This window comes from Tilletiaria anomala (assembly GCF_000711695.1).
Source record: "Tilletiaria anomala UBC 951 chromosome Unknown K437scaffold_7, whole genome shotgun sequence".
Lineage (NCBI taxonomy): Eukaryota > Fungi > Basidiomycota > Exobasidiomycetes > Georgefischeriales > Tilletiariaceae > Tilletiaria > Tilletiaria anomala.
In genome coordinates this window covers 30,739-46,579 of record NW_013547015.1, presented here as the reverse complement: position 1 = coordinate 46,579, position 15,841 = coordinate 30,739, and the positions used below count along the sequence as shown (strand labels likewise).

Sequence of the window (15,841 nt, the reverse complement as noted above, 5' to 3'; positions counted from 1 at the left end):
CTGGCTGGCTCTCGGATATGAGACAGGGCGAACAAGCCCGCGAGAGTGTCAGTGGGGGGGGGGAGTGGAACCGGGCGGAGGCCTAGGTTGCACGGACCACACAGCACGCAACATCTCTTGGCATGTAATCCACAACTCGCAGGGACCATATTTGTAAATCCATGCAAGCGGAGGCTCTCGGTGATTCCGGCTTTCACGTCGGCCGAATGTGGGAGATGACCGTTTCCTCTCGGTAGGCAAGGCTGCCGGTTTTTGTTTCCCGTCACCGCGCCCAGCCCCAGCGAAAAAGGAGCGGTAGCGCGAAGGAGATTAGACAATTTGGATTCGCAGAGACAACGTATCGATGGATGACTGAGAAGGGGAGAGATGTGAAACAACACCTTCCCCAGACATGGTTTATAAACCGTTCCTCGTAGCACGCTGGCTAGAGTTTTACAAATGTGCTTGCCCTTTCGTTGATTGTCTTCTCGCCGATCTTCTATCATCGCCACCTGACTTTGCAAGGTGTTTGGCCCTTGAACTGCACTGGCATTCACAAGGGTTACAAGCCATTTCGCAACGCAAACATGCAGAACTCGCGGGACTTTGAAGGTACGCTTGCATTCGCGAGGACATTGACACCAGAAAGCGGGCTAGTTAACCGAACGGGTTACTTGTTCCCCCGCTCTTGGCGCCACAGCTGTTCGCAACGATATCACGAAGATCCTGCGGAAGCCCGAGTACGATGATGGTAGCATAGGCCCCGTCCTCGTCCGTTTGGCATGGCATGCCTCGTAAGTCGCCAACTTCCCGGCACATTTTCAGTGTTTCACCAGCATGGCTGACCCTTTTGCGTACACATGCTTCCGCCCTTATCACAGCGGTACTTATGACAAGGAGACAGACACCGGTGGCTCCAATGGAGCTGGTATGCGCTACGAGGAAGAAGGTGGGCCAATGTCCCATCGAGCAAGACCCGTGCTACGACTGACAATTTGCATTTCGTATGCTTATCAGGTGGGGACCCTGCGAACGCCGGCCTTCAGCACGCGCGCGTCTTTCTCGAAGCGATCAAGGAAAAGCACAGCTGGATTACTTACTCTGATCTGTGGACACTGGCTGGCGTGGTGGCAATCGAGCAGATGGGAGGGCCCAAGATCCCCTGGAAGCCGGGCCGCTCTGACTTTGCGAATGACTCGCTACTTCCGCCGCGCGGCAGGCTGCCAGACGCAGCGCAAGGCTCTGACCACCTGCGATGGGTGTTTTACAAAATGAACATGAATGACCAGGAGATCGTCGCGCTGTCCGGCGCGCACTCGCTCGGGCGATGCCACAGCGACCGCTCCGGCTTCGAGGGACCGTGGGTACCGAACCCGACGCGCTTCTCGAACCAGTACTACAAGCTGCTGCTCAAGCTCAAGTGGCAGCCCAAAAATTGGAAGGGACGCCAGGGAATGCCGTTCCAGTGGGCCGCCAAGGCGCCTGGTGTAGGGGATGATGGGGAGGAGCTGATGATGCTGCCGACGGATATGGCGCTGATCCAGGACCCGAGCTTCCGACCATGGGTGGAGAAGTACGCAACGGACAAAGATCTGTTCTTCGACCACTTCACCAAGGCCTTTGCTAAGCTGATCGAGCTCGGCGTCTACCGCAATGAGCAGGGTATCGCCACGTTCGACCATCTCAACAACAGCGGCGGCATGGCCGAGTACAAGAGCGCGCCGCAGAAGAGCATGCGCCCCGGCGCGTCGGATTCCGGCAAGGATGGTGTGCAGATATCGCGGGCCAGACTCTAATCGCGCAAGGAATACAGGACCCTCGCAGAAAATGCCACCTTTGCGTGTTCTTGTCTACTCAGCAACCTATACACCACCTCGTTTGGCTCAATCGACCGGAAGGAACGAGAAGGAAGCCTGTGTTAATTGAATCTTTCTGATAACTAGATATGTACTTAAACCGCAACCACTTCAATCGCAACCCTAGAGAACCGCGGATTTGCAAACTCAGCGGGGCTCGTACCTCGTTGCCAAAAGGATACTCTGGTCTGCCAGTAGAGGCGGATTTGCTGGCGTTCACGCGACCGCACTCGTGGCTGAAAGGCAAGCTTGGCGTCGGAAGTCAGACTCAACCGAGGCGAGGTTAAAGCTGCTCAGCCTCTTGGCCTTAAACTTCGTCACAGTCTGCACAGTGCCTTTTGCTGGGTTTCTTTCTTATTGAATCGAATTCTTAGTAGAACTGCAGTGAAACATAGTTTTTCGTGTTTAGAGTTAGGGCATTGCGCCCTCTCACCTGGCGTGGTCCAACTGGCTGCGCTCCCCCACCGCCTCCCTCGCGTTTCCAATCACTGAGTGCATCTTCGATTCCTCCCTGGCTTGCTCTTTACGCCTGGTTCATCCTCTCATGCTCGACGTTGATATGGATAGTGCTGCTTTCGCCCTCCCGTCCGCACTCTCGCCGTCATCAGTCGTACGACGGGGGCCGCGACTCTGATAAGGCGCAGTCCAGCTTGGTCATGGCCTACCGCAGTCCCACGCTTTCCCACATCCATCGGATTCCTTCTGTGGACACCAGGGCCAGACTGTCCCGTGCTACTTCCGCCGCTTCACTCATCGCAGAAACCTTGGACAGTCTTATGATCGCCCCGTCTGTTGTGCCCTGACTGCAGGCCATACATCAACATCGATTCGATAGGCGCTGGAGAAAAGTTTGGCCCGGTCAGAATCAAGAGACCTCGACTGGACTGGACTGGACTCGACGCTGGTCGCCCACATACAGTTTGACCGCAACTGCTCGATCTGACGATCGATCGGTCATTCAACGCACTGGAAAATCAAATTAGCAAAGATGTCGTCTGCACAGTACAACCGCATGCCGGAGGAAGAGTACGAGCTGCCGCTGACACAGCACGATGCGAAGCGTAGCAAGCACGAGCAGAAAGGCAAGTTGGAGGTGTCTAGCGGGCAATCCCGCGAACACACCCACTCGGCATCAGCGTCCGAGAAGCCGCTGTCGCAGGCCTGGCCCACGCTGTTCCACTTTTCTGGCCGGATACAAGATACGCTCGCGTATACCTTCCGAACTCGGCTCCGTAAAGCGCTCGCCGCGGCCCTTATCCTTTTGCTCATCCTGCACATCTCTGCCAAGCCAAGCACAACTTCACAATTGCCGGTCAAGCTCCAGGGCATCGCAAAAGGATGGGGCTACTCGGTCAAGAGCGGGGAGACGATCATGCTACCCAAAAAGCCAGAGTACAATGACCCTTTCAATCCGGACGACCTCACGTTCACAGAGGAGCAATGCGACGCGTACTTCCCGGACCTCTGGAAGGACATTGATCGCAGCGTCAAGTATTACACCAAGAATCCGTGAGTAGCCGCCGATGACAGACTCCTCGTGGGTTGCGCTCCACATATCTCTTCTGACTCATGCCCTGCCTCCGCAGGTTCACAAAGGAGTACCTCGAAAGCTCTTGCGACGATGGGCAATGGACACATGCACGAGTGGCTATCTACAACAATCGACTCTATCTGAAGAAATTCACGCCTTCCACCGGTACTTTCACGCGGCCACTAGCGGCGCTAGCGCTGCTGCACCAGTCCATCATCACCTCGCGCGAGCCGTTGCCGAACATCGAGTTCTGCATGGGCTTCGATGACTGGGGCATGCGCGGCAAGTTCAGCCTCGACCGCAGGGACGATCAAGATGATGTCTGGCTGATGCCAGACTATGGCTTCCTCTCGTGGCCCGAGCACGTGGGCACATATCTGGATGTGCGCATGAAGATTGAAGCCATCGAGAAGGCCACGCCGTGGGAGGAAAAGGTCCCCAAGCTCTTCTGGCGCGGTAGCATGAAGGTCGGCACCGCCGATCGTGAGAGCATGGTCCAAGTTGCCCGGGGGCATACGTGGAACGACATCAAGGGGGTCGACTGGTCGAACCCTACGACGGCGGTGGCGATCGCGGACCACTGCAAGTGGAAGTTCCAAGGGTTCGCCGAGGGGAACACATACTCTGGCCGTCTGCGTTACCTGCAGAACTGCAAGACGGTTATTATTACGCACCCGCCGCGCTGGATCCAGCATTGGACGCACCTGTACAACGCCGACTGGAACTCACCCGACCAGAACATCGTCTACGTGCCCAAGGCGACCGGAAATGGCAAGGGCGTTCTCGTGCACGATGGCGACAAGGAGTACTTCGACCGCACATGGGAGCGCCTGCCCGATGTGATGGATGCGCTGCTCAAGGATGACGACAAGGCGCACAGGATCGCTGAGAACCAGTGGAACTACTTTAGGAACCGCTACGTGTCGCCTGCGAGCGCGGCGTGCTACTGGCGCAAGGCGATCAAGGGCTTTGGCAAGGTGCGTTCAGCTCACGTCTTTGCGTTCTCATGGCGTCGTCTCGTTTCGCTAACTTGCATCTACATTGTACTCGCCCACCCGTGCAGGTTCAAAAGTACACTGTTGATCTGAGCGGCCAGGAAACGAGTTACGAGAGCTTCATGCTCTTGGGGATGCGCGATGGCAAGGGCCACAACCGTCGCAGCAACCTCAACAGCAGCGACATTGACAGGAAGGCGCTTGAGCTGCCACGCAATCACACGCGCTTGCTTCCTTGATCGGTCTGCGATCAGCCTCGGCCGAGACGGAGCTAGAAGGGTCGTAGTGTGCTGCTACGGCTGCTGCTTTCACCCGCTGCGGGGTGGTAAAGAGGGAAAGAGCTAGGAGCTGCAAGGTGGAAGGTGAAGCCCTTAACGTTGACAGGCGAGCACGATACGAGAGGAAAGGGGCGACGGACACTTTTATAAGACTTCAGCACCAGCCATGTGAAGATGGACGGCGTGGGGTCTCTCGCGGAAGCAGAGGCGCACATGTTTGGGCCAGAAAGGATGATTGACCTGTAGCATCAGAATGGTCGTTCTTGCTTATCTGCACCAGCGCTCGTCGTGCCGCGCATGCTTCAGACTGCTTTGCAACAATCTTATCCAAACACGATGTAAAACTCGCGTGCGAACTTTCGACCCATGGCTAACACGGCCTGTCGCGCTCTGCAGACTCCAAGGCTGGTCCCAGCGATGCAATGAGGACCCCGGCAGACCCCGGCGCGTCTGTCGTTGTACTCGTAATAACGCTGGCTATTATCTCCATCTCGAGATCATTCTCAAAGTTGAAATTGAAGGCCATATTCCTCCAAGCGCTCTGGTCACAGGCAATCTGAGATACGTGAGTCTTGTCTGTGTCTTCCCCCGGCTCCGATCAGGCTGCGAAGTGTGTCCGTTCATGCGCGTGATGGACGTGAGATTCCGGGCTCAGGCGATTGATGGTGGAGCAACACGCACTGGCCACCATCTGAATGTCAGCTAAAGATTTGCGCGCATACCTGCGTGCACTCTCAAGGATGAGTATGGCAGAATGGGTGATTCAATATCTAATCCAGTGCAAAGGGATCATAGCGAGCCGCCTCGGAGTGCCAGGACCAACTGGTCACCGCATACGTATGGAAGCAGAGATGGTGGGGGAAGAGAGAAAAGAAAAGCGGTCAGCCTTCTACGCTATCGAGCAAGTGAGCTGGCAGCCCCGAGGCAGGCACGACTAACATGTAAGACCGAGCCGCCCTCTATGCCAAACTCCTTTGCTGTTTTCTCGTCGTGCCTATAATTGCAGCAGAGGGGTTCTAGTCCGTTAGGCAGCGTGAATAGTTGCGAATCAGAGGAGGACACTCACATCTGTTTCCCGCCAAAGATGAGCCGCTGCTGCGCGGGTGGGATGCCCTCCTTCTCCTCAACCTTCTCCTTGATGCGCGTGATCTTGTCCGTCGGCTCGATGTCGAGCTCGATCTCTGGTGTTCGCACGGTAAGGAAGTTTGAAGGGTAAGTAAGCGGGCTTGCAGATGGACAGGTGTGTGCCAAGGGATGACCGTCGGCGAGATGCATAGCTTCGCCTGACCAGCGAAGCAGCCCCTCGATGACTGTGCACCTCAGTCAGCAGTTATCACGTCTATGCTTGTACCCGCCATTGCTTTAGTCCGCTCCAAGCGGAACGCCGCAACGGGGCGGGTGATCGAGAAGAGCCATTCCCTCTTGAATAACTTATCTCTCCTTCCATTTCTCCTCGTCTCTTTTGCAACACGAGCCCTACGCAGCTTGCTACACAGAGCGGTAGAGGGCAGAGCATGCGCGCACGGTGCACCTCACCTTTGCCAGTCAGTGTCTTGACTTTGATCAACATGTTGGCGTGCGAGGTGTAGGCGCCCGCTTGTACAGAGGGGGCCGAAGACTTTGATTCCGTGCTTGCCTGCGTGTCTGCTCGGCGTGCAATCTCCCCGTCGACGAGCTGGACTGGCATGAAATAATGACGAGCACGGCGGATGTGGCTGGCTTCATACCAGGATATCTATCGAAGGCATGTCATTCTTTTTACGCTGAGGCAAATAAGAAAGAAAAGGGAGCATCTCGGCCGAGAGAACCTACTTGGTCACTCCCCCAACAACACTTTTCCAAAAGTTTCTTCTGACAGGCGAGCGAGCGAGCGAGCGAAAGAAGATCGAGCGGGGGACACTTGCGCAGTGCCCCCTTGCCTCACCACAAAGCTCCACACCTAACCCATCACCATCACCTCCATCCATCCTATACCAATCACCCTCATTCTTCCTTCTTGCTCTTAAGTTGTCGCCAATACACGCACCCGAGGCCCTCATTCCCGGACACACCAGGCGCCCCGATCTACCTCCGCTAACATGGTCCTCGCATCGACAGTCCGCGTCGCACTCGCACGGCGATCCTTCGTCGCCAGCGCCAGCGGCAGCAGAGGCACATCAGCAGCGGGCTCTTCGAGACGTGCCATCTCCAGCTCGACGCTGGCTTCATCGTCAGGTGTCCTGCTGCCGTCCTCATTCTCCTCCTCATCAGCAGCAGCAAAGGCAGCCATCAAGGAGAATGTGCCCGCTGCAGCTGCGGCGCTCAGCCTGCCAGCGTCTTACCGCAACCAGGCACGCTTCGCCTCGTCTGCCAGCGGCGGTGCACCCAAGGAGATGACCGTCCGCGATGCGCTCAACTCGGCTATGGAGGAGGAGATGCTGCGGGACGATAAGGTCTTCCTCCTGGGAGAGGAGGTTGCGCGATGTGCGTCCATTGTGTCCGTCGACCCACGTTCCCTATTGAATCCTGAATGCTGATGACTTTCCTCTCCCCACCCACAGACAACGGCGCATACAAGGTCACGCGCGGCCTGCTAGACAAGTTTGGCGAGCGCCGTGTGATTGACACGCCCATCACTGAGGCTGGTTTCACAGGTCTGGCCGTCGGCGCGGCGCTGTCGGGTCTGCGCCCGATCTGCGAGTTCATGACGTTTAACTTTGCGATGCAGGCCATCGATCAGATCATCAACTCGGGCGCTAAGACGTACTACATGTCCGGCGGCAACGTGCCCTGCCCGATTGTCTTCCGCGGCCCCAACGGCGCTGCGGCCGGCGTCGGCGCGCAGCACTCGCAGGACTACGCCAGCTGGTATGGCCAGATCCCTGGTCTCAAGGTCGTCAGCCCTTGGTCCGCCGAGGACGCGCGCGGCCTGCTCAAGGCCGCCATTCGCGACCCCAACCCAGTCGTCGTGCTTGAGAATGAGATCATGTACGGCCAGACCTTCCCCGTCAACGCCGAAATCCTCTCCGATGAATTTGTTATCCCTATCGGCGAGGCAAAGGTCGAGCGGCAGGGCAAAGACATCACGCTCGTCGCGCACAGCATCGGCGTTGGCTACTCGCTCAGCGCCGCCGAGATGCTCAAGAAGGAGGAGGGCATCGAAGCGGAGGTCATCAACTTGCGCAGCATCCGCCCGCTCGACATCGCCACCATCATCAAGAGCGTCAAGAAGACTAACCGGCTCGTCACCGTCGAGACCGGCTTCCCCATGTTTGGCGTCGGTTCCGAGATTTGCGCGCAGATCATGGAAAGCGAGGCATTCGACTACTTGTGAGTATTGCAAAGCGAGGCGCTCACCACTTTAAATCTACTTTCGCCCCATTGTTCACCATCTGTTGCTTTCCTCCCGTGTTCCCTCTTATCATAAACCGCGCGCAGGGACGCACCCGTCGAACGAGGTGAGTTTCTACGTCGTGTGCCACTAGTCGAAACCTTCAAGATCTGACCACGACTTTTCTTTATCTCTTGACAGTAACCGGCGCAGATGTCCCGACGCCTTACGCGCAAAACCTCGAAGCGCTCAGCTTCCCTACCCCAGAGCTGGTCGCCAAGGTGGCCAAGCGCGCGCTGTACCGTTCGTAAACATCGGCGTGCAAGGCTTTCTCTTGCTTTGGAGAAGCGTACTTTGGCTCAGGTTGCGGAGCTGGGCAACTGACGTACCGCACGAAAGCATTCGACGGGCTAGTGATACAGATCTTCACTTGAAATCCCGCACCTCCGTGTATCATCATCTCCAACATCATCGCTGCAATCTCTCGAATTGGACTGCACAGACTGGCTCGGTGGTAGGAAAAGGAATCGCATTTCTCAGTAGGGGACAAAGGCACAAGAAACGGATTGAGTAGGGAAAGTGGAACTCTTATTAGTATGGGATGCCCTGTGATGCGCAAAATGGGATCAAGTCAGTGGGCATCCCTCCGAGGGAGCAAGTGACTGCAAACAATTATCACTCACGTTTTGTAACTTTTGGAAGCCGTCGTAGAAGGTACTGCGCGGGTTCTCGAAGCCATCGGCAATGAGGCCCTCTGCCCACTTGGCCGCCTGGCGCTCAGTCATCTCCAGCTTGAAGCGATCGCGCAGTCGATGGATCGTCGGCTCGCCTTTGAATGATGGCAGATCCGTGCCGAGCATCATGTGGCACACGGAGATAATGTCCTTCGCATACGGACGAATCGCGAGAAAGCCTTTGACGACCAGCTCGGAGAACATCTTAAACCCCTGCGAAGCGGCACCGCCCATGACCATCACCATTTCGTGCGACAGCTTGAACGAGTTCCTAGAAGCAAATGATGGACTCAGTCGGCCTGGTATAAGAAAAATAGAAAAAAGCCCCAAAAACTCACGGTTCAAACTTCATTCCACCAGGTCCAATGTCAAACAAGAAGCCAAAGTCGACGTGGACGATGTGGCCGTCGCCATCGATCATAATGTTTCCATTGTGTCGGTCCTTAATCTGCAAAATGTAGCACGCGAGCGAGTAGGCAGCCATCGATTGGATGAAATTCAGGCGCGCCTTTTGGAACGCGATGCCGTCCGGGTTGCCGTACTTTCCAATGAAGAAAGACAGCAAGTTGTTGATCTTTGCACGACCCATCTCGTCGCGCGACGTGGCATTGGGCACGGCGTCAATGATACCGCAACCAGGCCCCGTCGCGACCACGCAGTACGGATTGAGGTAAAGGTCCAAGCCAACGTTTGTGAAGATGTTCTTGAACATTGCAATGACCTGCAAGGCGAGAGCATCTTGTCTGCAGTCATCACCGACCTTGAAGAGGGCGGCTTGCCAAACGTCGACTCCTTCCTTTTGCATTTCGCCATCGTCTGCAAGGGCAGCGCCGGGCTTGAGCACGTCCCTGTGCACTTTGAAGGTCGCCATGAACGGCGCTTTGGCATGCGACTGCAGCGGTCTACCAGACTTGCGGTCAATGTCGACAACCACGCCATCCGAATTGCTGGGCAAGTACACGCCCGGGTCGACCTTGATCTTAGCCATTTCTTCATCAATCTTGGCTTTCTTCTCTTGCTTGCTCTTCTTGATGTACGGCTTGAGCTTGCCCGAGATGCTCGTGATCTCGTCGAAGAAGCCGAACTCGCGGTTATAGAACTTCTGGGACTCGCCTGACAAAGCATGGACAATGTTCTCGATCATGCGATCGAGGGTCGGCTTCATCGGGTCCTCGATCCCGGCATTGTCGTCCTTGTACGAGTTGGCCTTCATGTTCCAAATGATCTGGTGGCAGAAAAGTTGCGAGATCTTGGATGTCTCAAATATGAACTGCTCAACGTAGCCATACTCGTCAGAGCGGAGCGCTTGAACGACTTGCGGGACGTAGAAGAAGGTCAACTCAACGGGCAACTCCTCGAGTGCACGCATGGCGTATTGAAGCAGCATCGGGTTATTACCATACTTTGGCGAAAACAGCTCGATGCCCTCAACAGGGGTGACAGCGGCCCAGTACAGCAGCCACCTGAGATCCGTACCCTCGCGCAAAGCGAGCTGGAGATGGCTTTCCGTGAGCAAGCCCAGAGCATCGGGGCTGCGAACGACCTTGCCGGGGTCCGCTCGGACGAGGCGTCCGGCTTCTGCAGTCACGGCGGCCGACTTGAAGCGCTGCGTCATCTGCACAGCGACTTGGGGATTGACAGACCAAGCTACTCGAACAACGCTAGCCCAGGTGGCCTCTGTCATGCTTTTTGTCGCATTGCCAACAAAGTCGCTGCCGCGGCCCGGAACCGCCATCGGGTTGTTCCAGACAGAGAAGCGTGAGAGCTCACTCTCAACGAGCAAGGAGAGCAGCAAGCGCTGGTCGCTGGCTGCGCGGCTCGACTCGGCGACGGTGAGCCTGCCCGGTAGGCGGACATAAGCCATGTCGGCAGGGAAGCTAGTGATGACTTGAGAGGCCCTCATCTTGTCGCTCGCCAGCAGTTTCAGAGTGTCTGAAAGGAGCCGCATCTCTGCCTGAACCTGCAGCCGGTTGCTGCCGAACGACCATTGGGGACACTCTGCAAACCAAGCGAAAGCGATCTTGTACAAGCCTTGACGCAAGTGGAATTCGACCAAGCCATCCAGCTTGCTCCCTTGAAGCAGGCGCAAACCAAAGTGTACAAGCGTGAAGCGCACCTCTCTCGCGAGAGGATGCGTGCTCATGCGGTCGACGCTCCTGGCGGAATGATCGAGTAAGCGGGCCATGGTGAGGACCATGGAAGGGTCACGCGAATGGAAAGCCTGGTAGCGACTCGAGATCATACGCAGCAAGATGAGGTGAGGCGTGAAGAGCCTAGTGGCCGCCTCGCGCTCGGCCACGATGGTTTGCCGATCGAAAGCGCTCATCTCGGTCTTTTGCAGAAGCGGGTGCTTACTGTTGAGACTTTTCGAGAAGATGCCTTTGCGCAGCTGAATGGTTGAGAGCCAGCCGATGGTGACCTCGACCATAATTTTAGTTTCCGCAGTTGGCCGCTCCCCGATGATCCACGTCCAGACATGGCTAGCAGTCAAGATCGATGCGGGTGTGAACAGTCTAATGGGGATCGAGACGACGTAGTGCAGGAAGTCAAAGTCGATCTGCACGTCAAAGGAGGGTGCTCACCGATCAGCATTCGATCGCAATCACGTCACTAAGCAAGAAAGGAGCCACTCACCTCGGGCAGCGCGACGGCCAAAGCTGCGGTGCGGTACAAGAGTCGACGGGTTTCGGCGAATGACACGTTTGGCTTCTTGGACAAGAGCTCGCGCGAGACATCTGCAAGCTGTTGTTTGCACTGCTGGATATTAACCGTCGAGAAGCTCTTTTTGGGGTCCTTACGAAGCTCCACGAGCCCATTGGTGAGCGCAAGATGGATGCCGGTGACTTCACCCATGTAGTTGCTTTTGGCGACGAGGTCGTTGACAAGCGTGCTGGACGTGTCGGCAGTCCAGCCGCCAAGAGGCGGTAGGAATGTCTCCTGGCGGTTCCCAACACCGACCATCTTGGCGTATTCGAGCGCTACGCTCTTGCCAAGCTCAGTGTAGCCGGGTAAGGAGGTGTCATCGAGCGTGCTGAGGTACCTCTGAAGGATACCCTGCAGCTCGACAGGTGCGCGCTCGACAAGCGCGCCGAGGAAGGTCCTGGTGCGCTGAAGGAAGTCGCGGAGGATCTCCTCGCGCTGGGGGTACGAGTCGGACATGTCGAAGGCCACGTTGGCGCGCTCGGAGTGGAAGTGGTAGACAGGTGAGTATTCATCCCTGTACTCGGACTCGCAGCCGTGCCTGACGAGTGTGAGCATCTCGAGCATGAGAATGACGAGGTCACCATCGCAGAGCAAGGAAGGGTAGGCGCCGATGAGGCGATCGAGAAACTTGCGCGAGACGACGCGGACCTTGCTGACGCGATGTACACTGCCGAGGAGGAGGTTCCTAACTTCAGCTGAAACGCGTGGGTCGAGTGCATGCTCGTACAGCTGCGGCTCTATATCCGCGATGAACTGCTGCATGACTTTGTCGGCGATGGCTTCCATGCTGCCGACGAGAGAGCTGCTGTTCAAGCCGTCGTTGACAAAGTACCACAGGATCATCGATGGACGACCGAGACTGCTGCGCATGCACTCGAGGTTGAATATTGTCTGCAGGAACGTCAGCTCGGCAAACTTGAACGAGCGAATTTCGGACGTGTGCGAGGGGATGAGCACCGCAAGCGTCCTACGTTGCGTCTCGATGGATGCGGCGGAGAAGTCGCGCTTCAGCACGGAATTGTACTCGAGGTCGCTTTCGAGGTAGTTGTGCGCCGTCTCAGGGACGAGCGTCGGCGTCTTCAGCGAGATGGACGCTAGTGCGCTGCTGACGAGCTCCTCGTGCGCAGCGGCAGCAGAGCCGGGAGCTCTGGCACTTGTTGCCGCTCTGCGCTCTGTCGGTGGCATGGCATAACCAAAGAGAATAGAGAGGAACCACATGTTGCGGAAGAGCGAGACCATCTCGACGGTCGGCTTCAGCTGCGGGTTGATGTCGGAGTGCGCGAGCAGCGCAGAAATTGTCGGCAAAAGGTTGGCCAAGTCCGTGTTGAGCTCCGCCAGCTCCTCTTTGCTCGCTTTACCAGACGAAGCGGCCGTCTGCAGCTGCTGGCCCTTTTCGGCGAACAGCTGCAGCAGCTCGACTAGGTAGATCTCCTTGCGACCGGAGCTGAGGTCGGTGTTATCACCAACATCGACGGCTACTGCTGCCTCCTGCTGCTCTACGCTGCTCGTATCGCCCTCCTCACACTCCTGGCGCTGGCCAAGGCGCTGCGCAAGACGGAGCAGGGCTTGCTGTGCCGCCTGGCTGGCGCGCCTACCCGCGCCACCGGACATGGCGCTGCGCAGTGCGTTGATGAGCGCGCGGACGACCTCGACAAACGACACTTTGGATCCGGCGACAGCGAGAGGGACGAGGTGCACGAGCAAGGCGGCCTCGGCGTGCGCTTCGGCCGTGCGCAGACGCTGCAGCAGCATGCTCGTCGTCAGTGCAATCACGTCCGGCTGGCCGACCTCGATTGCCAGGCGCGAGACGGTCGCGATAGTGCTGGCAGTAATGGCGACCTTCTGCTCTTCGGTGCGCGTCGCGAAGCTCGTCAGCGAGCCGGCGTGGTGCATTCCGCCGCCAATAACGGCATGGTCTCGCACGCTGACGGCGCGCGAGGCGCCGCTGCGCACAGAGATGCCGCTGCCTGCGGCGCCGCCGGCTGCGTAGCCGCCAAAGCTCATGTCCTTTCCGAGGTAGTTGAGCAGTGTATACATGGTCGAGACGACGAGGTCGTCGTTGCCATGTGCGGTGACGCAGGCGCACAATGCCTTGGCCGCGCTTGCGAGGATGGGCGACATGGTGTGTGCAGTCGACGCAGGCTCGACGCCGAACATGGCGAGCGGACTGGTGACGAAGCGTCGAAGCTGCGTCGTCATGGGCAGTGCAATGGCGGGGAAGTTGAGCACGAGGAAGCCGGTCGCCTGAAGCGCTGCGCCCTGCAGGACGGGCTCAAAGACGCTGGCCTGCTCGCTGAGCAGCGTGCGCACGCGCACGAGCGTGTGCGAGTTGACATTGCGCCCAACCGAGCTGGCGCCGGCACGCGCCTGCGCGACTGAGCACAGCGCACCGAGCTTGAGCGACTCGGCGAGGATCTCAAGGGCGTAGATGTCCATGTGCAGGTCGCCGTTAGCACTGCGCTGCTTGCTGCCCTCATTGTCGACGAAGCGATGCACATCGTGATATGCACGGCTGGCCATATGCAGGGTCTGGCTCAGCGCACTGGACAGGCTTGTCGGCAGGGCGGAGAGCGCATCGGAAAGACTGTCGTCTCTAAACGCCGCAGAGCCATTGCCACCATTGATGATGATGGGCAGCGCATTGACGATGCGCGAGGCGGTGCTCCCTGTCGTGTTGACTTCGCTCGTTTCGGGCGCCTGGGGGTTGTTCATGTCATTGTGCCTGCGCACGTGAATATCGGCGACGGGGTTCGCAAGCAGGGACTTCCAAGCCTTGCGTGTGGCGGAGGCGTCGTGCTCGAGCGACAGGTGCAGCGTCTCAGCTTCGTCTGCGTCGCGCCGGAAAGCAGGCACTGAGTACTTCGAAGCACCAGCGGTGCTGGTCTTGATGTGCGCTGCGAGCAGCTGTGACAGGACGGACGCAAGGACTTCGATAACGGCACAGAGGACAAAGTGGCCGGAGAGCGGGCGGAAGACCTTGCGGTAGTGGAGGAGGAGCGTCGTACGGAAGTCGAACGCAGCCGAGTCGGAACTGTCGACGAAGCCTCCCTGGTTGGCGGCGGCGTCCAGCTCGTCCTCTTCGATCTCATCGTCGCCAGAGAAGAACGTGTCGACGGACCCCTCGCTCCTGCCATCGTCATTGCCCTCATCGTCGTTGTTAGGACGAACGGTGGCCGCCTTGGGCTTGCGGCGCGTGGCTCGGTTGGCCTGCTGAAGCGCAGCCTCCTGCTCGGGGAGGATGAGCAGGGCATCATTGAGGCGGCGCACCGTCTGCGCCGTGCTGGTCAGTGGCGCGAGCGCCGTTGCAAGGCGAGCAAACTCGGTTGCGCCCCATTGAAAGCCGAAGCTGGCGACGGCGCGGTAAAAGCCGTGGAATAGGGGCACAAGGCGGACAGCGACGATGTGCGCGTCCCCCGCCGTCGCGCTGAGGCCGTCCGATAGGCGCTGGGCGAGCGTGAGGATGGCGCCGACGCAGCTATCGCGGTGCTGCGGCGCGGCATTGGCGACGCGCAGCATGGACGCGACGAGGGCACACGCCAGCTGATCTGGCAGACACCATTCCTGCCAGTCCATTGATTCCTCGAGCTCGGTGTTGGACAGCTCGGCCAGCAGCGCGGTGAGTTCGCGCAGGACGGGCGCGAGGTGCGCCTCGGCGCTGGCATGCTTTGAGTGCGCGATCGACGATGCGAACTGGGCCAAGCCGATCTGCGTCCGGATGTCGGTAACGTTCTTAAGGCAATCCGGAAGGAAGCAGGGGCCGTGAGCAAGTCTGACCTCGAGTATTCATATAAATGCGCTCTCCCAGTCAAACTCACCAGGTACTTGCCGTTGCCGCTACCGCTGACCTTGCGACTAGAACCCGAGGCGCCGCGAGAGGAGCCATAGAGGGCGGCGGTGTCCGCTGTGGAAAGCTTGCCATGGGATGCCTGGGATGCCAAGGTGACGGCGAGCTCATTGAGGATGAGCTGGTGAGTGGACAAGTCGAGGCTAGGAGGAGGGAAAGGGGAAGGAGAGAGTGAAAGGGTTAGCTTTGGCCCAGAGAAGAGACCCCGCTCCCGCGGGCAGGTCTAGCCTGCACAACCAACGCAAGCCTCCGCTCACCTGTCCATAATGGGCAGACTTGGCGGTACGGCGCCTGAATGCTGTCTGTCTGGATGCGGCTGTTGGCGTTGTATACGCCACGAACACCACTGTCACCAATTGGCAATGGAGGTAGCTTTCATATGTGTTCAGGCTTGGGAGGCAGCACTTCAGACGAACTCGTCGGCAACTCCGGCTGTGTGAAAGAGAGGACAGCGACGAGACTGCTGTAGTGCAGTGCCTTGCACTGAGCATGGCATTGCATAGCACAGCTAGAGTTCTCGTTTGAGAATTAGAAATTCACAGGAATTTTCATTATCAGGGAAATCCCTCGATCCACCACTGTCCCGTTCCCGCAACAGGGCTTTTGACCCG

At 57.9% G+C, this 15,841-nt stretch overlaps 6 protein-coding genes across 6 annotated transcripts; 4 read left to right on the top strand and 2 right to left on the bottom strand.

Annotated features, from left to right (window-relative positions):
• The first annotated feature begins 308 nt into the window (after positions 1-308).
• Positions 309-1,970, top strand: K437DRAFT_253873 (class II peroxidase). Its single transcript, XM_013390064.1, has 4 exons — positions 309-591; positions 680-773; positions 861-928; positions 997-1,970. Exons 1-4 carry the CDS (start codon positions 567-569, stop codon positions 1,773-1,775), a joined length of 966 nt encoding a protein of 321 aa, XP_013245518.1. The 5' UTR covers positions 309-566; the 3' UTR covers positions 1,776-1,970.
• A 1,237-nt stretch (positions 1,971-3,207) lies between these two features.
• On the top strand, positions 3,208-4,600 carry K437DRAFT_220061 (uncharacterized protein; the record flags this gene model as incomplete). The annotated part of the gene is made up of 3 exons (XM_013390063.1): positions 3,208-3,344; positions 3,422-4,343; positions 4,430-4,600. 3 exons carry the CDS (start codon positions 3,208-3,210, stop codon positions 4,598-4,600), a joined length of 1,230 nt encoding a protein of 409 aa, XP_013245517.1.
• A 146-nt stretch (positions 4,601-4,746) lies between these two features.
• Positions 4,747-5,641, top strand: K437DRAFT_161423 (uncharacterized protein). The gene has a single exon (XM_013390062.1). The coding sequence runs from the start codon at positions 4,893-4,895 to the stop codon at positions 5,343-5,345; it is 453 nt and encodes a 150-aa protein (XP_013245516.1). The 5' UTR covers positions 4,747-4,892; the 3' UTR covers positions 5,346-5,641.
• Positions 5,429-6,209, bottom strand: K437DRAFT_220218 (putative NEDD8 precursor-ubiquitin-like protein; the record flags this gene model as incomplete). The annotated part of the gene is made up of 4 exons (XM_013390061.1): positions 5,429-5,461; positions 5,579-5,633; positions 5,706-5,820; positions 6,176-6,209. 4 exons carry the CDS (start codon positions 6,207-6,209, stop codon positions 5,429-5,431), a joined length of 237 nt encoding a protein of 78 aa, XP_013245515.1.
• Positions 6,210-7,011: 802 nt separating this feature from the next.
• Positions 7,012-8,260, top strand: K437DRAFT_220206 (thiamine diphosphate-binding protein; the record flags this gene model as incomplete). Its single annotated transcript, XM_013390060.1, has 4 exons — positions 7,012-7,102; positions 7,180-7,948; positions 8,057-8,076; positions 8,151-8,260. The coding sequence occupies 4 exons, from the start codon at positions 7,012-7,014 to the stop codon at positions 8,258-8,260; spliced, it is 990 nt and encodes a 329-aa protein (XP_013245514.1).
• On the bottom strand, positions 8,256-15,574 carry K437DRAFT_253866 (uncharacterized protein). The gene is made up of 6 exons (XM_013390059.1): positions 15,488-15,574; positions 15,202-15,373; positions 11,318-15,115; positions 9,022-11,240; positions 8,633-8,954; positions 8,256-8,555 (listed from the first exon to the last, which is right to left on the bottom strand). The coding sequence occupies exons 1-6, from the start codon at positions 15,493-15,495 to the stop codon at positions 8,541-8,543; spliced, it is 6,534 nt and encodes a 2,177-aa protein (XP_013245513.1). The 5' UTR covers positions 15,496-15,574; the 3' UTR covers positions 8,256-8,540.
• Positions 15,575-15,841: the final 267 nt, after the last annotated feature.